The following is a 21824-nucleotide window of genomic DNA, read 5'->3' as shown; positions in this document are numbered from 1 at the left end:
CTGAGCCTTATCGAAATCATTACAATCTTACTTTTTGTTTTTGATTGGATTTTATAACCTTTCATGCAATGCGGGTACATTTGTGATATTTGACCAAGTAAAGTATTTTGATCACAGTTGTAATGCCTTGTGACTTGTCATCACAGTTATAATACATAAAGCATCCTGAATGACAGCATTTCTTATGACTGCTGATGATTGTGTTGAAATGAGCAATGAGTAAGATTCAAACGTACAATAGCCGTAATGTCGTTACACTGTTACACAGCAGAATGAGAAATGGTTACAACCTCCCTGTTGATGCTGTTAAAAGTATTTGGTTAGTAGGCTTAAAGCAATGTTCATACTTAAAATGTCTTGTTGGCGAGTGAAATAGTAACGCTGCATGTTTGTTGCCCTCGGTACAGGACAAAATGAAGAAAGACTTTTCTCTGGAGAGGAACGACAGTCGAGGAGTCTCTTTTGTAAGTTTAGAACAAACAACAGCTTCCACCAGTACACTTCCGGCCTCTTCACATGTGGCTTTCACTGCCTGAGATCTTTTCCTCTTCTATTGTTTCTCCTGCATCCTGTGTTTTTGATGCAAACTTGTTTGATCCACTTTTTGAGACTCTTTAGTCTCTTTAGTCTTTAGACTCTCTCTCTCTCTGTCTGTCTCTATCCTTCTCCTCACTATCTCTGTCTCTTACTCTGTCCCACTCTGTCTGATTCTTTCACTCTGTCTCTTTGTGTTTATGACTCTTTAGCAGGAAGATGTTTTCCGACGGAGAACTGGATCTGTGGCCACCAGTTCAGAACCTACTGATTTGGACAACAGAGAAAAATCCTACCCTACCCTGTTTGGAAGATACAGCCAGAGCCTTCAGACCCTCAAACCCTTCCGCTGGTCCTCATCTCAGTCAGTTGTCATTTGTCTTGTTTTGATGCTCTTATATTCCATTTGATAAATAAATGTAAGGTGACATGTTAGCAGACAGATACTGTACTGGCCCCGATTGCATATCGGGTGATGTTTCCATGTCTAGGTCTCACCCTCTGGACAATGCAGGTTTCCTGTCCTTTGCAACCTTTGTATGGATGACCCCCATGATGTGGGCCTTGTTCAAGAATAAGCTGGACATGAGCTCTCTCAACCTGTCTCCTTTGGATGTAGCCGACACCAGCGGAGAAAGGTTTGACACTCTTGTTGATTCATGGGCTCCCCCACATTTCTCTACTGTCATTTGATGCAATGAAATACAGGACAGTATATTTATAGATTTATAGATATTTATAGACATTACAAGTCTAGCTGCTGAAATTCTTATCTGGAAAATGACTCATGAAAATGCTGGGAAATTATTAATTATGAGGTCATGTGTGTGTGTCAATGTTTTACTTGAGTAATAATTGAATAAGGCTAATATTGTGTTTTGTGCACAGACTCCACAGACTTTGGGAAGAAGAGGTGGCAAAGGTGGGCCTGGAGAAGGCCTCTCTGGTCCGTGTAATCCTTCGCTTTCAAAGAACCAGGCTGATTCTCTCCGTCGCTGTTGGTGTCCTTCTCATGGTGGTAGTGTTTCTGGGCCCGGTAATTACATTTGAAGCTGAAAATCAGGACCAGTACCAGTGCCTCCTCTATTGGATACTAGATCTAGCAGCCTTTTTTTTGAAGTTTTTCCTAATATCACATTCACTGTAAATGTGCTTGAAGAAGAATTCAGATCTTTTCTTAAGTAAAAGTGCAAGTAAACCACTGTAAAATACTCCACTACAAGTAAAATAACTGCATTCAAAACTTTACTTTGTTCAAATACGCAGATATAATAATCTACATTTACTTAAAGCATGAAAAGTAAAAGTTCTCATTATGCAGAAAAATGGTCAAGAAATGCAACTTAATGCTTTATGGGTGACATCACAAAGGTTTTATGACTCAAATGTAAAGGTTGTTTAATATTTACTGCTCTTTTGTGTGTTACAAACGTCTCTGTCCTCTCAGGCTGTTCTGGTCTATGAGATCTTGAACTATAATGAGGACCCAGAGAAGTCCACAATATCCTACGGTGTTGGTCTGTCCTTCGCTTTGTTCGCCACTGAGTTCTCCAAAGCCTTCCTGATATCCTTGTTGTGGGCGTTGAACCTGCGCACTGCAGTCAGACTGAAGGGAGCCTTCTCTTCAGTGGCCTTTCAGAAAGTCATCTCTCTGCGGGTGCACAGCGGCATTTCAATGGGAGAGGTAGGGTTCCTGCATTTCTCTAGGAAAGCGATCTCATACACCAAAATCTCTTTGCCCATTGTTTGAGAGATCTTCTTACTCTTGGTGAACTGTAGAAAGTAGTGGAAAGAAAATATATTGTCAATATACCTCATGTCTGTTTTAGATTTCTGGAGTTTAACATTTAAACTGGGGTCAGTCCAGGTCAAAAAGTGTTTTTAATATGTATTTTTAATGTAGACATACATCAAGTGCACATCTGAGTGACAGGGGACAACTGCATAATGCCCTTCTTGAATATATATATACAGTATATATATATTTTTTTCATCTAACATTTTAGTTGATATTATTGCATTTTTAGGGTTCTAGCTCCAAAGGGATTCCCTGTGAGCTGGAAATAGCAAGAAATAGAAACTTGGCCCAATAACTGGACATGATGTGCATGTGCTTTGCAAGAAATCTGACTTCAATCGGCCAAATGGTGGCGCTGTAATGTGCCAACACCCCAAAACACCAATTTAGGAAGGCCACGTCCTTTCGCCATCAAGTCAGATTGATTTGAAATTTGACACACTCTGACCATATAAGCTCGCCCACTACATTTTTCTCCATTTGTCATCTCCTCCTTAAATGTAGACCTGATTGCTACCAAATTTTCTGTGAATCAATATTGGACCAAGCTAAACAAAATGATCAAAACCTTGTTGATATATTATAAAGCTTTCAAGATATTGACCAATGGACTTCAAGGGGGCCTGCCTCACCACATTAATATACCTAACTCAACAATTGTTTGGCCAATCATCTTGCAGGGTGTATCTACAACAGTACCTGAAACAAGTTTCAGTCGAATCGACCACTAGGTAGCGCTTCAAATACAATAGATGAGTGTGGCACAAGCCAAATCGGTCTTTAAATCAGAAACTTTTTGTGCAATCAATACAAAACTCCTAGGATATGTTTCATGACAATGTTAAACCATGTGTGTGAAACTATTTCAAAATAACTTAATAGGGGGCGAGACTAGTTCTTAACATGTGCATGGGGCAAATTTGGCCATAAATCAATGACAGCTTGTCCAAACATCACCAAACTTGCTGGATATTTTTGATTAAGCTGTTGAAATATCATCAAATGTAAAAAAAAAATGACTGGTGGGACTTTGAGTGTGCATTTCTGAAAGGCTGCATACATGGTCATGATGAAACAAGTGTGTGATTGGTTTCACTTTGTCTTTAAACAAGATTAAACCAGTTAAATTGACTTTGCTCTACTTTTTGAAGCCAAATACCCAGTCCCCTGCAACCTGGAATGGCCTCTTGTGGCAATATTTGTTCTTGTTTCCTGCACAACTTTGTTTTTGATCCTGTTTTACAAGGCCACACTTCTTTGTCATAAACATCCTGTGGAATTCACTTGTTCTCACCATTAGTTCAAGCAACTTGCTTTGGCAAAGCAATCTTGGCAAATGTATTTTACAGTCTCTCTCCTCCTCTCCCATCCAGATGATTGGTGTTTTGACCAACGATGGCCACAAATTATTCGAGGCAGTATTGTTTGGGAGCTTTGTGCTGTCCACCCCAGTGCTCTTTATTGTGTGTATTGTCTATGCCTGCTACATTCTGGGCTACACCGCACTGACTGGAGTCTGCACCTACCTCATCTTCATCCCAGTACAGGTCTGTATGTTGGAAACCGCACAAACAGTTATTAATTAGACATATTTTCATGAGCAGTGTAAAATAAATGGATTCAGATTTAATCGAGCCAATTAACACTGTTGTGGGGTTCTTTCCGTCCCACAACATAAAGATTAATATTGTTTTTTCTGCTTTCAGTTTGGCCTGGCCAATCTCATCAACAAATTCAGATGGAAAACCATATTGATAACAGACAGCCGTGTTCGCACAATGAATGAGATTCTCAACAGTATCAAGCTCATCAAGATGTACGCCTGGGAAGATTCCTTTGAAAAGAAGATCACAGGTATGAAGTTAGACAGACTTTGTTGTCCAGTCAAACATGTTTTTAATCGATCTTGTCAGGGTTTAAGGCAAAAATTGTAGCAGGGGATTGACCCAAACGCAGACAGACACGGGGGAACAAAGGGATGAATAACGGTGACTTTAATTGTTAAGAAAATGTTTAAAACTAAACTTGCAGAGCTGGGGAGTTAAAAAATGTGTCACAAGAAAACAAAACTACTTAACAGGGAACACGGCAGGGAACACAGCAGAGAAGAGCAGGGATCATCCCAGGAATCATTGTAGATCAAAACAGGTAGCACAACAGACGAACTGACACTGAGACACTGTTGAGGTGCAGATGATTAGACACAGGAGGATTCAATCAGGGGCGGGGCAGACAATCACACAGGCGGGAACACATACAAATGCAGGTAATGAAGTGAACTCAAGACACAGGAGGCAGGGACATTCTAAATAAAACAGGAAACTAGCTAAACAGACATTTCTTGAAGAACAAATATCATGTTAATCATTTATACAGTCCCTTTGTATGAACACAAACCCAATCGTGAAAGTCGCGTGTGCTACTTTCCATTGGGCAAAACAGCAAAGTTCAAGGGAAATTATGTGCACCTTTTACAGCAATCTGGATCTTGTTTTGTATTAGTTTTTGATAAAAAGCACATAGCCATGCTGCCAGAGGCACTACAGGCTGAAATAAGGCTGCCACATACTCTCCACCTTCTACTTATATAAACGAGCTGCTTATATATGCAAAACTAAAATCTAGGGTTGAGCTCCCATGTGCCCTTGCCTCCACCAGTCCATGCTCTTTTGGTGTCAGAAACAGAAGTAGAAGTAAAGTTAAAACTGAAACTGTTCCCCAAACATGTGATGCTGTCTCTCTTAGGCTTCCGGAAAAATGAGAAGAAAGAACTGCGGAAGGTCAGTTACGTCCAGAACGCCAATACTAGCATCGTCAACATCATCCCCACCCTGGCCACCATTCTCACCTTCATTGTACACACTTCGTTGAGCTTGAAGCTCAACACAACTGATGTGAGTACTGCAGCAGTGCAGCACATGCAGTACAACAACCCTTGCCATCATGCCCACTGTGTGATTTACATGGTTATTGTGTACTGATAAAAAAGAGTCAGTGTTGTATAGTGTGAGCATCATTCTTTTTTATGAACAGGCCTTCACCACCATCGCCATCTTCAACTCCTTGAGGTTCTGCTTGGGACTTATGCCCCTGTCTGTGAAGACCCTGGCTGAGGCTGCTGTTTCACTAAAACGACTGAGGGTAAACTCCTCTCTTTTTGTCCTGCTCAGCTGGCAACGGTATTCATTATTACTCTGATCTTACATAAAGTCATCTTGTTGTGATGTCATCCAGCCATATAAACTGCAAGGTTGTGCCTTCTAGTGATGACAGATAATGATTTGTAAATATGGCCTCCCACACCAAAGCTCATAATCTGCAGACTAACATGATATGGTTCTTATATTTTACTTTATTAATTTCAAACATAAATAATAGCTTGTATGGAGTTGCAACATGTACACCAAACTGCAGTGCAAACTTGGCTTTAATGCTTCTGTTGTCATTCTCTTAGCCTCACACTTGCCTTTAATGACTTTAATCTCTAAAATATGAAAATTTGTATTATTATGTCATTGTTGACGTAATTGCCAGCTTTCATTGTGTCTGTTGCTGTTGTGGAACAAGTTCACACTTAAAATCAAATTTTTACAGTTAAAAAAAAAGCTTATAAATGCAATGTTCGGCTATTTCAGAAAATATTGCTGATCCAGAATCCAGAGCCCTACCTGATCCAGAGAAAAGACAGTGATTCAGCCGTCGTGATGAAAAATGCGACACTTTCCTGGAACAAACCAGCCAACCAGCCAGACTCTCTACCCATCGTCTCAGTTAATGCGGTTAAAGTGGAGGAGACGTGCCAGAATGGGAAGTCTGAAACCTTGCCAACCCTGAGAAACATCTCTTTCACACTGCTTAAGGTGTGTTTTACGACTGGTGAGAATAAATAAGGTGATCTAGAGAGGGTTAAAGGTTAAACCCAAACTCTCTGTGTTATCTCCTGAAGGGCAACCTGCTTGGAATCTGTGGAAATGTGGGGAGTGGAAAGACGTCACTGATTTCCAGCATTTTGGAACAGGTTGGCTCCTCCTTTTGTCTTATTTGTTCTTTATTCTCTTTTACAATCCCTGCAAGTTCCTGACAGTTTGACATTTCTATCGGCTGTTGATTTTTACCATTTTATTACCACTCTGTCACACAGTTATGTAAAAATGATTCTCTTATTTACATTTCGATAAACCAGATCTAACTGATGCCATGTAACGAACAGGTTTCCTCATGGTGGTCTGCTCACTTTTATATTTTAGATGCACCTTCAGCAGGGCTCCCTCACAGCTGATGGGACGTTTGCCTACGTTTCCCAGCAGGCCTGGATATTTCATGGGACTGTTCAAGAAAACATCCTGATGGGGGAACCTCTTGACCAGTCCAAGTATATAATCACTTAACCCACAAACATAAGTAACCACAGAGCTTTTGAATATGAATATGTCATGTCATTCAGCTGGCATTTATGACGGTGGTTAGGCCCATAGTTGTGCTGTAATCATTATCTTGTATGAAGTACATACTGGAGCGAAAGTCAACATGCAGCAGACCTGACTGACGTAATAAAAACATGTTGTTCCAAAATATTCAAATCTTATCTTTAAAATGGCTCAGTTGAATACACTATACGTCGCTGTCTCTTGACATTAAGGTAACTGATTGTCTTCCTCCACAGATACAACAGAGTTGTGGATGTCTGCAGTCTCAGAGCTGACCTGGATATCCTCCCATATGGTGATCAAACTGAGGTGAGGGCCTTCTGCTGTACTCAAAACTCCCCGAGCTGAATGTTTGTTTTGCTTTTGAATGATTTATTTCAAGCTGAGTGGAACTTTTAACACTAACACCCTCTGAAGAGGGGTAGGAAACCCCTTGCGGACATTAGCATTAACAAAAGATGGAATAAGGTAAACATTAGTTGGTACAAATAATAATCCAGTTTGTTTTTCTTTCTTTGAACTGTTTTAAAGCCCATTTTAATCTTGTATTTTTGTTAGTAACAACATCATTTTATTTCAGATTACTTTGTACAGCATTTAAATATCAAAAAAATATACCTCAAACTCTGCCAATTATGTTATTTTTGACTGTCTCCCATAGCAATTCATTCATGAAACTGACACTAAAACTAGATGTTCACCGAAAATTCATCTAGTGTGCAAAGTACAGTCATTTTACAAAAAACAAAGTGTTGGTATGAATGGTTGCGACACAATTTGGGATCAGTTCCAAGTCTGACGGATGTTTCTGACTTAATCTTAAACTGCGATTAGTTTTATTTGTTCTATATTGTTGTAAGTTCGTAAAAGGGAAAAGCAGATTTTGTGATGTACCATATCGTGACGTGTTGTCAGTGATCTTATCAGCTTTCTGCTGTTTTGTTGGCAGATCGGAGAGCGAGGGCTGAATCTGTCAGGGGGGCAGAAGCAGAGGATCAGTCTGGCCAGAGCTGTCTACTCCAATAAGGACATCTTCCTCTTTGACGATCCACTATCTGCTGTAGATGCCCATGTGGGGAAACACATCTTTGAGGAATGCATTAAGAAAGAGCTCCATGGAAAATCCATCATACTGATTACACACCAGCTCCAGGTAGACACAGCTTTATTCTTTAGCAGATAGTGAATCCTAAATAGCTTGATATTTCTCAATAAAATGTACATACTTGTTTAAAACACATAAAAAATTATTTGAAAATCCATCCTATTGTGGTAAACAATACCCCACCCCAAAGTAACAGTAAATCAAACTGGTTTCTGATTGCAGCCATTAGGTTTTTTTTATCGTGAATTGTGAGCGTCACTATAAACCACAAGATAAGAGCGTCTGCCAAGTGTCATATATGTAAACACGTGCTGTTTAGACTACGTTAGGTAGAACTCTGGCCACAGTGCTAGGATGGTTTGTTGACATGGTTGTCCTCACTTGTGTCTGTCAGTATCTGGAGTTCTGTGATGACATTATGCTTTTGGATGATGGCGAGGTGCAGGAGGCTGGAAACCACCAGGACCTAATGAAAGCCAATGCACGCTATGCTCAGCTCATCAGCAACTACCACATGGAACAGCCAGAGGTAAAAAAAGAAATCTACAGTACAAAACTCTAATGTACTATAGCTTTTTTGTCTTTCCTCCATGTTTTAATAGCTGCGAAACCTTACACCGGTTCTTTATTGGTCTTTAGCTTAAAAACATTAAACCGATGCACGTAAGCTGTAAACCAAATGTGTCAGAGGTTTATAGGAGGCAGAAACATGTCTTGTACTAGGCCACAAGTTAACAATTCATCATTTACTTTAGGGTGAAAGTGAGTTGTCGTCAACTTGTCCAGACTCAGTAGTATCACTGCGTTTTTGCTTTGTCATTCAGACTCCGAATGAGGAGGAGGAAATGTCTCCCCAAGACGCTGCCCAGCTGAGGGACATTGAGCTAAGAGAAAGCACCGACATTGGGTTAGTGAACCCAGGTATGGAATCAAGAAAACATGATTGTTTGTGTAATCATCTAAAATAGTTGATATGGGATCATTTTAGATGCCGCAATACATCATTTAATAATTTATAATTAACGAAAACAAGGCTGGAGATTATTATAGAGTTTAGTACAAAGACACACTGGAAGTGTCGCACATTATTTATTAACTTGAGGAAATTGATGCCTGACACCAATTTAGAGAGCAGAAGCAGTCAGGGGGGTATTCTATACAATCCTGCTTTACTTTTGGCACAATTCTTTTTGGACTAAAGTGCCATTCATGTCAATACATAACAAGGAGGTAAAAGGTAGTCAGCTGTCCATCGAGGTAGCAATGGACTTTGTAAAAGCTTTGTAAAACAATAGAAGACAGGGCAACAAATCTACAATCCTGACTGTTAATATACTCTTGTCATTGTTTTATTTGGGCATGTGTGTCCTTATTACGGTCTACAGCAAAGAGATGACAGATATTTCTTCTGTCATTTTATTGATATCTCCCTTCCACATCTGTGTTCTCTTTCAGCATTTGACATGTCGGATGAAAAGGACGATGGAATGACAATTAACCAAAGATGTGAGTCTGGAAAACATATTAAATTATAACTCTGATGTCGGTGAAGTCCAGAAAGGATGTCAGACTCATTTGGTTCCATTTTAATGTGGGAACGTTAAAGACACGTTAAAGACACGTTAAAGACAAAGGGTCCGTGCGTCAAGTGGCCAGAACGTTTTCCTCATTTTTTCTGTTCACAACAAATGAGCGCAACGTTATGAATGCCTTCCAGGAAAGAATATGTGCACCGTTATTCCCGAATTTCAACAATTATTGCTCCCCTTTCTACAATGGTTTTCACTTTTCTCCCTCTTAAGCACCTGTCGATGATCAGCTGGTCAGTCAGGAGTCCACCACAGAAGGTGCCGTCTCTTGGAGAGTCTACCAGCAATACTGCAAGGCAGCTGGAGGTTTGAACACTGACAACACACACACACAAATGCATTGTCGTGATATATGCAATAATACACAATTCACAAATGGACAACCTGGTTGATGATTTTTGACGTGACTGTGCTGCAGGCTACACAGTAAGCTTCCTCACCATCCTGAACTTGGTCCTGATGATTGGATCCACAGCCGTCAGCAACTGGTGGCTCAGCTTCTGGCTGGGGCAGGGTGACGGGGTGAGAACCATATCGCTCTCTCTCTCATACATACATACATACATACATACATATATACATACACACACAACCCTGGCTTCATTTGAATGTGTTTTCAGTAAGTGTGTGACTTCCCACAGCTGGAAACAATAAAGATTATTTCAAGCTCCAATGGGCATGTTTTATGGAAAGTCTGAGGGTTGTGAATAGGTCTCTTCAAAGAGTCTGTTTTACCTTTTCCAAAACCGACAATCCAACAGCCACACACTTTTTTCACATAGTTGGTCAGATGTGCACGGATGTTGATATTGCTGCATGTGCTCTGCAAATTATTTTACCTCACATAACTTCACTGTCTGTGTTTACGGCTGAACCAAACTGGTTTTGTCTATATTGGCAGCGATAGAGGTGGTGTGCTTATATTGAACAGATAGAACTTAACTGTATAACTGTAGTAAACTGTGCTAAATATGTGATGCAATATGTGTTATTTCCACAAGTCTGCACCAATTGTTGACGATTGTATTCACAATAGTATGAAAAATATTCAAAAAAATATGTTGTGTTGATAAATTGTGTCTCTGGACCTGGTTTCCACTAACATCATATATTTTCTGTTTTTTTTAAGTCATCCAATCACACAACCTCAAACCAAGGAGACGTCTCACAAAACCCTCACCTGCGCTTCTACCAACTTATTTATGGCGTGATGGTGGTCGTCATGGTGACACTTGCCGTCATCAAATGCTTCTCCTACACTTGGGTGACCTTGAATGCGGCCACCAACCTCCACAACTCCATGTTCAAGAAGGTACTGTTGGATGGCTGACCCCCAGCCATACCATCAAACATAACCATGTTTACTGAATTTAATATACGATCGTTTAAAAAATCTGTTAAGAACTTTCCATATAGTTTACTGTTACGACTGATGGAACCACAGGGTAAGGACTCAAATGCACGATCCAGAGAGCAGGATAAGATGCAGAAAAAAACGTCTTTACTTCTCAGAAAAAGGTTCGGAACACAGGAGATCCGTCAGGTAATCAGGCAAAACACACAAGGGCAGGAAGTGAAGCATCTGAAACGAGAGGAGAGGTGAGTGACACAAAATAGAACAGGAAATAATGAGATGTCAAAATAAAGGAAAATATAACCTAAGGACAAGGTATTACAGACAGAAGGGAGGGACCAAGAGAAAAGTCACAATTATAAATGCGTCTACGTCTTTATGATGGATATATATTTCATAGCCATGGTCGGGGTCACGGATTCTTTCCCTGACTTGCACAAAACCTCAGTCACATCAATTAATGAGACAGACTAGACCAGGGGTGCCCAATACGTCGATTGCGATCGACCAGTCGATCGTGGAGGTAGATCGCATGCCATTCAAAAAAAATTAGATGTCCTCATGGCATTTGCCACTTGATTTTCTAACACATGGGTCACCACGTATGCGCGGTCAACCGCGCGAGCTACTGCAAAACTCCGGCGAGCTAATTAGTTAGCCTTCCAATTTATTTCTACTAAAGAAGCTAAAGCTGCAGCGCCATGATTTGGGAAACTTCCAAAACCTCGCGTCAGAACTGGAGACTCAGGAAGGCGTGTGCGTAACTTGACAGTGCGCGCTACACAGAGCAGATTGACAAGTGTCTGTCAGAGTTTGACAAACGCTTTCAAGACTTTGCTTTACTCGAGCCAGTTGCTACACTTATGTGCTGCACATTTCAGGAAGATATTGAGGTTGATTCACTCGCATCAAACATTGCAACGCTGTTTCACCTGAACTCGTCTGGAGTGGAGGATGAGATTTTGACACTGCAAGCTGACATTCAGCTGAAGTCCATGGCTCATGGACAGTTTTCTCACAGAGGAAAAGTACCCAAACATAAGGAAATGTGATACCTTCTTGACTGCATTATTCGGCTCTACATATTTATGTGAGTCAGCCTTTTCCCACATGAAGAACATTAAGTCCAAACACCGTTCCACCATGACTGATGATCATTTGAAGTCTGCTTGAGGCTGGTTACCAGCAGCTACTGTCCGGACTATGCAACTCTGGCCAATCCCATTCAGTGCAAGTCATCAGAGTAAGGTAATGACCAAAAATGTACAGAATTGTATTGTGCCATAAGGGTTCATGCAGTTATGCAAGGTACCGAAAATGTGTGGGCATCCCTGGACTAGACTAACATATTCAATTAAACAACCCCTCTGGCCCCGCCCTCACTCTGCTACTAGGGCAGTGGTTCCCAAACTTTTTCTGTCAAGACCCCCTTTGATGATATAGGAACATTGGACGACCCCCCCCCCCCCCCCCCCCGCAACCCGACCCCAAATTTTTCTTGGTTTTTAATGAATTGCATTATAATGCATGTACTGTATAAAATAAAACTGTATAAAATATTTTTATTTCTTTCTAAAATAAGTACATATCACTTCACAGTTTATTCTTCAGTTTGTTTAACTGGGAAAAAAAATAGCAATAATAAAATATATATAAAATAAAAAATATATAAAATAATTAACTCTCTCTCTCCCTCGCTCGTTCGCGCTCTCTCGCTCGGGCGCGCGCTCGCTCTCTCGCTCGCGCGCGCTCGCTCTCGCTCTCGCTGGTTTTGCCACAGTCGGTCTGTGACATGAGCCGCGTTTTACCGGTGTATGTGTGCGTCTGTGTGTGTGGGTTGGTGATGAAGCCGCGACCCCCCTGTAGTACCACCGCGCCCCCCCTAGGGGTCGCGACCCCCACTTTGGGAACCACTGTACTAGGGGATGGAAAGGAGGGATGGGAGGTTAACGAGGGGCATGCATTTTGGTCATTTTATGAACAAAGGCAATGCCACCCCCCTCCCCTCATCCCCCTCATATTAACTACTCCCTATAAATATACGTTTAAGATGAGTTTTTTTTTTGTTTTCCTTTCTCAGATCTTCTCCAGTCCCATGAGTTTCTTTGACACGACGCCAACAGGACGCATTCTCAACCGCTTCTCCAAAGATCAAGAGGAGGTGGACACGGTCCTTCCCCTCCACATGGACCCTTTCTTGCAGTTTACTCTGCTGGTCACCTTCACCATTATCACCATCTCGGCAGTCTTCCCCCCGATGCTGGCAGCTGTGGTTTTCATGGGAGCTTTGTTCGGCCTCATTCTCTTGTGAGTGGATACCAGTTTAATAAACATGAAACAAATTATTTGTATGGGTACTTTTGGAAAATAGGATCGTAGCAATTCACAATCTGGTACATGCTGATTACACGTTCAGTTAATTTTATGACATTTATTTAGATTCAGATTGTCATTTAAATTGTTGCACGTCTTAAAAGCAGGTTCAGTACAAGAGTTCTTTAAAGGCAAACTAAATATATCAGTTGTGATTCATCTCCAGTATCTTCCAGAGGAGTATCCGTCAGATGAAGAGGATGGAGAACGTCAGCCGTTCTCCCTGCATCTCTCTCACCACCTCTACCCTGCAGGGCCTCAGCACCATCCATGCCTACAACATAAGAGACAGACACATAAGACTGTAAGATAGCAAAGTTCCTCGACATGATTCTCAACTGTGTGGCTCCTCATATTGCTGTTTGCAGCGTTGTCTGGGTGACAATTTGGACACAGTTTAAAATTGATCTTGATGCACATTTAAATCAGTGTATTATAATTCCCATAGTTCTAATACATTAGAGAGTTAGAGTAACGCATTGTAATAACTAATATAATGCATTATAACCTGATTTTAAGTTACCCTATGAGGTCATTGTTAGCTTTCAGTAAAGTGAAAGCTTAAGTGAAAAAATACCATTAAATCTATGACAGAACAACGAACAAAACGTTGGGTATTTTGTCACTTACAGCTCCAAAGTTTCGGTCCAAAATGCAAAGTTTGTTGTTGTAGTGCCACCAACTGATCAAATCGCACCACATTTGACACTGCATTCCCTTGGGTCCACAGCAATTCAACCGCCAAGTTTGAAGTAGATCAAACTTGGCAAGGACACTCACTCATAGAGTTTCCTTGCTTTATCGTCAGATGCAGTGCAAAAGTAGCAGGTGATGTTTCAGTCAGTGTCTGTAAACCTGGTCTGCATTTATGCTGCGTTACGGATCATTGGGTTGAGGCGGTACAGTATGTATGTTCACAAACCTGCATGTTCTTTATCACATTGCAGGTTCAAGTCACTGAATGACATCAACTCCAACCACTATTTATTGTTTCACTCTGGAACACGTTGGCTCTCCTTCTGCCTGGACTCCATGGCTTCAACCATGACCTTGTTGGTGTCTCTGTTCGTTGTGCTCAGCAGTAATGACTTCATCAGTCCGTCTTTGAAAGGCTTGGCCTTGTCCTACACCATACAGGTGAGTTTGGAACAGAAAATGAATGAACCTTTTATTTTTGTAAAGATAGATTGAGAGCAACTGCAACATGTGTATTTAAAGATGTTGATGTGTTGTCCAGCTGACAGGCATGCTTCAGTACACAGTGAGGCAGGCGACGGAGGTGGAGGCTAGATTCAACTCGGTGGAGCGGCTGCAGGAATACATCACGGTCAGACTCTAAACATCTCTGCCTCTGAAAAATAATGATACACATGTACACAGGCTGCGTGACAACTACCAACAATCCAACCATCTTTTACTAGTCTTCTTGAAACTGTCCATTAAACTACTCAAGGACAAGTTTCTAAAGCTAATCGTTTCTCTTCTATGAAGTAAATTTTTCTCTGACACACTTCCTTTCCCCTCCCTCAAAGTAATTGTTGTTTATTGTGTACAGGGTTGTAAGTCTGAGGCCCCCAGGCAAATAAAGGAGGCCCAAGTCCCAGAGGATTGGCCGAAGAGCGGAACCATCACCTTCCAGGACTATAAGATGAGGTACCGAGAAAATACACCCATTGTCCTGAACGGACTCGATTTCTTTATCCGAGCTGGAGAGAAGCTGGGCATTGTGGGAAGGACAGGCTCTGGTAAGACCTTGACTCCAGCAGTTTTTACTCATAACTTTGTTTTTCATGCAGGTTGAGTTTGGTGGCAGACATATTACAATTATTGATTGATTGAGGGAAACTATCACTAATTATCAGAGTTGAATTTTGAACAGTCCTAAATACACACAATTTTACCTATTTCAATACATCATATCATATAATAAACAACATATATGCATTACAATGAATCACGAAACCTATAGTCTATATTGATCACAATGCAGTGGCAGGCCGTGCATTTTATACCTGGGCCTTCAGTGCTGTCCTACTACAGTTGAACCACCTCCTAATAACCTCAGTATGACGCCACAGCTACCGGTTATTATTTGTTTCTAGGGGTGTAACAATACACGTATTCGCATTAAACCGTTCGGTACGTGGCTTACGAACCGAACAATACGTTTGAATAATACTAGCGCATTTGAAAAATGCAGAAGCTTAAATTGTGGGAAACATAATGTTCTTTTGGTGGAGCCACCACGCTCAACCTGGCAACCCAGCAAACGTAGTGCTGCCACCACAGAAGAAAAACATTACTCTTTTGAGGCGCGTGTGTTCTGGGAGGCTATGCTAAATTAGCTTAACAGGAACACCAACATCAGCACACACGCTGAAAAACTCTCCCCACAGCGTTTAGCTGTTCCTTACTGATTCAAACAGGGCTAAAACATCGCCACACAATCCCCATTTCTCCAGACCAAAATTCTTGCTTTGTAAAAGAAAACAGATACATGAATGCACATGACGGGATGCTTCGTCATTAACGGACAATGCATATAGTCAAAATCAATGTAATTAACACAATGTCAAGAACAAACCCACAAGAACCAGTCATACAGTATATATTTATATGACAACAAAGCATGACGAATCAATCCAGCAACACTGCGGTGCTAAAACACGTATTCCGGCACACACTAAAGAGCACGGCCATTCAAATATTATTCACATCAGAGGGAACAGTATTAACCATATCATAAAAACAACACCATAGACAAATTAACACAGTAGTAATGCTACTGCAGATGTAAAACAAACGCAGTTCACTTACCAAAGCTGCTGTTGCAGACAAAGTATATCCTCCTTTCTTTATTTACAAATAGTTTAATGACGCTGTTGTACAGTACATCGGTGCGGTTCAGTTACAGTAAGAGGTCCTCCTGCGAACGTGTTCGTTGAGTTATAGATCCACTCGGGTCTGAGCAAAAGTTTTCAAAAGCTCCGTAGCTTGTAAGCGTCCTGTCGTGCTATGGTGTCTTGTTGCTGCCTTGCTTAGCCACCTCAGGTTAGCGTAGTGTAGCTCTAAGCAGCTCCAAACACCAAGACGCTCAGTTGCAAATAAAACGCATTCCCAGCCATAAAATGTGCAACGCTTCTCCGACGCTGTTAGCCAGGAATACCGTTCGTACAAATCCTTTTCCTGGCTAGGTCAGGGCTGCTAGCTGTAGGGTTGGCCGACCCTTTCTTACAATGTCCAGCTATTCTGGAAAAGTCCTCCAGAAAGGCGTTGCCAGTAACTCCTAAATCCGTTTCTCCTCTTCCTCCAGCTATTGAGTGTTAAAAAAACAAAGCTTAAACAAGCAAAACGCTAAAAATGTCATGTCAATGTCATAACTTCTTACATATCTTTCAACTTGAACTGTTACTACTACAACTAAGTTCTGCTAGCTAGCTTCAGCTTCACAACAGTGATGCTAGCCCACTGACCAATCACACCGCACGTTAATGCTGACGTAGTTGTAGGCCACCTAGACAGCTCTGACATGTCAAAGAATACGCCCAACATGTCAAATTAAAGATCTGATTGGTTGAACACTATGACAATCAACAATATCGTCCCCATTTACTTAAACTGCAAAGTCTACCTAGAGGGCATCGGGCCTCTCTTCTTACCTAGAGAAATAGGGGCGAAATCTGATTGGATAAAAGCTCTCCTTAAAACAAGCTGTGCTGGAAGCAGAGCAGCTGAAGACAGTAGCTGTGCAATGAGAAAATAAGCCAATGGGGAAAATAATTAGAATACATGTAGTGTATTTATGAAAAATTATTGAATTATTAAATAGCTGTAACTTTGTAATTCTGTTTAGGCCAGCAGAGAAGGCTTTGCTGGCCCTGACGGCCCACCACTGTCATAATGTATCTTCTACAATGCAAATGTTGATCGCCCAGTTTAACAGCATCTTTGAATTTAGATGTATAAATGAAAGAACTTACTTGGATTAGAGTGTTGACTTGTAGAGACATGGCTGTAGGGTGCTAAGGGGACCTGCCTCTGTAAACCATTAGGGTTACTGTTGTCCTTTATTTCTGTAGGGAAGTCCTCTCTAGGCGTGGCTTTGTTCAGGCTGGTGGAGCCAGCATCAGGGACCATCCTGATAGATGGCGTGGACATTACGGCCATTGGTCTGCAGGATCTGCGCAGCAAATTGTCTATCATTCCCCAGGATCCTGTGCTATTCATTGGAACAGTCAGGTAACCTAAGCTAACCCCTAACTCCATAGAGCTTTATGTTTACACACAGGTACACACTGCTCCCACTGTGGTGGGTTAGTCACTGGCTCGCCAACTCTGATGGTGCATGTCCTTTCCTCCAGGTACAACTTAGACCCCTTCAATAACTTCAATGATGAGGAGATCTGGGCGGCGCTGGAGAAGACCTACATTAAGGACTCTGTATGTTCGCTGGACAATATGAAGCACAGTACATTAACAGTTTCATTAGAGAGTGGAATCAGTTATCCAGACTAAATCTTTTTAGCTAGCGTGCAGCGATTTCTTCTCGCATATCTTGAAGTGAAATGTTATCTGACCAGATAGTAGCTGTCTTAGTGGTGTATTGATGTTATTGAACTCTTATTTTCAAATATATTATGAACCGTAGCATTGGTGGAAGAAGTATTCAATTCTTTACTTAAGTAAAAGTAGCAATACCACACTGTGAAAATACTCACAAGTAAAGTCACTTGTGAGTATTGTATGTAAGATCTTACTTGAGTTTAAGTACTGAAGTGTCATAAGCTTTGTGTACTTAATGTATCAAAGTAAAAGTACACGGAGTAGAAAAATATACCCTGAGTTTTACACAATACCATTAGATTATTATTGCCGATGCAGTAAAGTGTAAGTAGCAATTTTATGTTTTAGTTGGTAGCTTTGACTATTTTACAAACTTGGGGTTTTTATATCATTATTTGATCATAGTCAGTATAGGTTACTCTTAGAGGTGGTAGTAGCAGACGTATAAGTGGTTCTATGAGTATTGTTTTGTTTCCTTAGATCTCCAGACTGGAGGGGAAACTACAGGCAACAGTGCTGGAGAATGGAGAGAACTTCTCTGTAGGAGAGAGACAACTCATATGTATGGCTAGAGCACTACTACGCAACTCCAAGGTTTGTACATGAATTTCTGTCTTCTGATTTCTTGCTATTTACACACTTCCCAACTTTTCAGCCGCTGAACAGCCACTGGATTACTACTGCCACATATGTCATGGTTTCGTCCTGATTATCTGATCAGCTGTCAGTGGGCTTTAACAGCTGTAAAGACTTCTGATGGAGTTTGTGTCTGCACACAGGATCACTGTACTAAGGCAAACCTATGTTTTTTTTTTAATGTATGTTGACCTATTCAGACCACACTATATTCACACTAGTTCTCAATATGCAGATATCACATAATGAGTTTCAAACATTTAGATATATTGAAACAAATGGATATAGTTGATGGTGCTATTATGATAAATCAAACTCCAACAACCCTCTTGGACGAGAGGCATAATTAAGACACACAGCTATCATAACTGCCAGAGCAGCAGTGTTTCCTCTCTGTAGCCTGTTTAATGAACCGCATTCTGTATTTTTAATGTGTTCTGTGTCCTGCTTTTCAGCGCAGGATCGTTTTCTACAGGCACAATGTATTTGTATATTTATTAATTATTTGAGTCTGTATTCATTGATATTCTGATCTTGAAGCGATCCTTGACTGCGTTTGGGTCCTTCCCCTGCTCCAACAGATCATTATTTTGGATGAGGCAACAGCATCCATCGATGCAGAGACAGACACCTTGATCCAGACCACCATCAAAGAAGCCTTTCAGGACTGCACCATGCTCACCATCGCCCATCGTATCAACACTGTGATGCATGCAGATCGTATTCTGGTCATGGACAACGGAAAGGTTTGAAAGATTAAAAAAAAGATAAAGTTGATGTGCTTCTAATCCTAGACTAACAGTAAGGGATTTGTCCGACAGGTGGCTGAGTTTGACCATCCAGATGTGCTGAAGCAAAGACCAGACTCTCTGTTCTCCTCACTCCTCGCAGCTGCTAACACTGTGAACACCTGAACCACAGAGGCCCTGTGGCACCACTACACACTAAAAACTGTAACATAATAATATTCATTGCCCACTTTCATCAGTCCTGTCACATGTAATCTGGACCAGTCTGGTTTTATCCGGTGTGACTGAGCAGCAGAGAAGGGGTCCAACATTCATGGAGAAAGACACGATTTTTGTTTTTCACCTTACACACTGTGTAAATATGGATGTAATTATCTCCACTGTCTGCTGAAGCAAATGCATGGACAATGTTTTTATAGGAGCGGTTTGAATGTATATTTAAAACATTATTTATTGATTTTCTTTGACTTTGTTTGCTGCCACTTTGCAAATTTTCTATGTGAAGTTTCAATCTGCTGGGCGAATATGCACTATGCAATAGCACAGTGGCACTGATGGACAAACACAACAAGAATTTGTAGAGATGCCAGTATGATTCCCTCATCAACGTTCCCGCCGTTTTTCCGTAGAATGTAAATAACAATGGCGGCGCCCGGCACCCAGTAGCAGTCTCAACGGTGAAAACACCCAAATACTCCGGTAGGTCTGACTGGAAAGCTTTTTTGGCCCAATTTGAACTATTATCCCATGCCGGGGGATGGTCCACAGAGACCAAAGCACTGCAGCTGGCTTTGTGCTTCACAGACGATGCGCTGTCCTGTCGTCCAATCGCTGGTGGGGGCTCTGCAGAGGCGGTTTGGACAATATTTGCAGCCTGAGCTCCTGCGTAATGAACTCAATAATTGTTGCAGAAAACCTGGGGAGCCGCAGCGGTTGTTGGCCAACGACAGGCTTATGTACACATGCCCCCCAGAGTACAGAGCGAGCTGGCACGGGACTAGTTCATCAGAGCAATCTTCCCCACTGAATTGCATGTCCAGGTGCAGTTGCAACACCCACAGTCTTTGCAGGCGGCCTAGGAGATGGCTGTGGAGAGAGAAAATGTGTGGGGTGTAGCGGCTGGAAACTGTCAAAGGGAGGGGCTACCTGCTGTGAGGGCTGCAATGGCGAGTTCCTCAGAGGAAGAGAGACCAGCATAGGTGACTGAACTGATTGGGGCTGTGTCGTTACAGCAAACACACCAGCCACGCCCCGGGCCCAGGGTCTGCTGGGGGTGTGGGCAACCAGGGCACTAAGCCAGGGAGTGCCCCAAGTCAAGCAAAGGGAAACGGCTTGGGGCCCATCCCTAACTCCAACCCCGTCTTCACAACCCTCAATATCAGATGGAGGAGCCCAACATCACAGCCGGGGGAGCCAGGCTCCACTTCCCCCAGAAGCAGATGACAACACATGCTTGGAGCCTGTTGTTGCAGTGGGACGTACCTGTAAGGGCGATTCTTGTTATGTCCTTGTCACTGGAAGGAGTGCCCTGCTTTGCACTAGTGGACACAGGGTCAACAGTAATGCTGGTGAGGCCAGATATGGTCCCGGATTGGACTCTGTTCGACCCCACCTCTGTGCGACTACGCACGGTCACCGGAGAGCTGGAACCCATGAAAGGCAGAGGTCTGTTGACTGTATCCGTGGGGGGGGGGGGGGGGACGACGACTGTACGTCACCTGGTGTGGGATAGCTTCAGTGGAGGATCCATGTATTCTGGGTTTGGACTTTTTGAAGGCCACAGGCTGCCAGCTGGACCTGCAACGAGGCACGGTGACTTCCCAAGAGGGGCCTGCTCTCACGATGACCCCCATCCACACCCCTACTGTGCCTCCTTCGCTACCTCTCGCACCATCAGAGAGTACGGTAGAGACTGTATCCTTTCCCCCCTTGCCGGCTCCCCTGAGACACCCAACTGGGGTGCCTCTTCCCCATCTGACCCCACCATGAGCTACGCAACCCAAACCCCGCCTGGGTTGTACCAGATGGAGGAGGGGACTCTGGTTGCGGTAAGGGAGGTGTGAAGCAAGAAGCGAGGACAAGGTAGGGCAAACCTATCTTGAACAGCATAAGATTGACACAGGGGACGCATGGCCTATCAAGTCCCGCCCACGCCGCCTCCCGCTGGCTCGCTTGTGATGAAGTGGCTCGGCACTATTGTTGGTGGTTTCTGTTAATAAACCAGTCATGCAAGGACTTGTCTCTGGAAAGTGGAACATTACAATATAAACAATGTTCTTGCAGGCACAAGGTGGTAATAGATCATGAAAATGTGTAAGCCTCAGTCACACTGTGTGCTGTTTGCTGCTACCAGTGACACTTTTTGTTCTTCCTGTCCATAATTTGCATTTAAAAAGTGTTCACATTATTAGCTTTATATGTAGTGGTACTCTTTACTTGTCTACATGCTACAGGGCTGCTTTTTTTGCATTAACAGGTCTTTTTTTACTTACCCAAACTGATGCAACACCCACTATCCTCTTCAGTGAAGCCATAAGGAAATATGGATTGGAAATATATATAGACATATATATAGAATATAGAATATACAGATGAAGAAATATAATCTTTACACATGAAAATTCAAATATGATGCCTCACTTAAAATAATTTCACAAGTAAGCTTGTTTCTTGTTGTATAGAAATCCAATATAGGG

General features: G+C 42.0%; 1 protein-coding gene across 2 annotated transcripts; it reads left to right on the top strand.

The window, feature by feature from the left end:
- The first annotated feature begins 413 nt into the window (after nucleotides 1–413).
- On the top strand, nucleotides 414–19293 carry LOC142933626 (ATP-binding cassette sub-family C member 12-like). Of its 2 annotated transcripts, XM_076077783.1 has the most exons (31): nucleotides 414–464; nucleotides 747–898; nucleotides 1026–1172; nucleotides 1423–1570; nucleotides 1982–2218; nucleotides 3706–3879; nucleotides 4039–4186; nucleotides 5078–5226; nucleotides 5366–5473; nucleotides 5968–6069; nucleotides 6124–6192; nucleotides 6279–6350; nucleotides 6580–6704; nucleotides 6996–7068; nucleotides 7709–7912; nucleotides 8259–8393; nucleotides 8689–8785; nucleotides 9320–9370; nucleotides 9667–9759; nucleotides 9872–9975; nucleotides 10583–10765; nucleotides 12888–13114; nucleotides 13347–13484; nucleotides 14128–14317; nucleotides 14418–14507; nucleotides 14736–14925; nucleotides 17260–17419; nucleotides 17542–17620; nucleotides 18224–18337; nucleotides 18961–19125; nucleotides 19201–19293. In XM_076077783.1, exons 1-31 carry the CDS (start codon nucleotides 414–416, stop codon nucleotides 19291–19293), a joined length of 4068 nt encoding a protein of 1355 aa, XP_075933898.1. The 2 variants fall into 2 exon arrangements, with proteins under 2 accessions (XP_075933898.1, XP_075933897.1); XM_076077782.1 differs by having other exon boundaries at nucleotides 750–898; nucleotides 5968–6192; nucleotides 9872–10036; nucleotides 10557–10765.
- The last annotated feature ends 2531 nt before the right edge of the window (nucleotides 19294–21824 follow it).

The sequence above is a fragment of the Anarhichas minor genome, unplaced genomic scaffold (assembly GCF_050575085.1).
Source record: "Anarhichas minor isolate MPS153535 unplaced genomic scaffold, ASM5057508v1 ptg000062l, whole genome shotgun sequence".
In the NCBI taxonomy this organism is placed as follows: Eukaryota; Metazoa; Chordata; class Actinopteri; order Perciformes; family Anarhichadidae; genus Anarhichas; species Anarhichas minor.
Note: the sequence above shows the minus strand (reverse complement) of the source record. Positions and strands in the feature narration are given on the sequence as shown.

Excerpts from the sequence above, each read along its gene's own strand:
- LOC142933626 (XM_076077782.1), top strand. The coding sequence starts at position 414 with ATGAAGAAAGACTTTTCTCTGGAGAGGAACGACAGTCGAGGAGTCTCT. Across the intron at positions 899-1,025 it reads TTCCGCTGGTCCTCATCTCA|GTCTCACCCTCTGGACAATG; the intron begins GTCAGTTGTCAT and ends TTCCATGTCTAG. Across the intron at positions 18,338-18,960 it reads CACTACTACGCAACTCCAAG|ATCATTATTTTGGATGAGGC; the intron begins GTTTGTACATGA and ends CTGCTCCAACAG.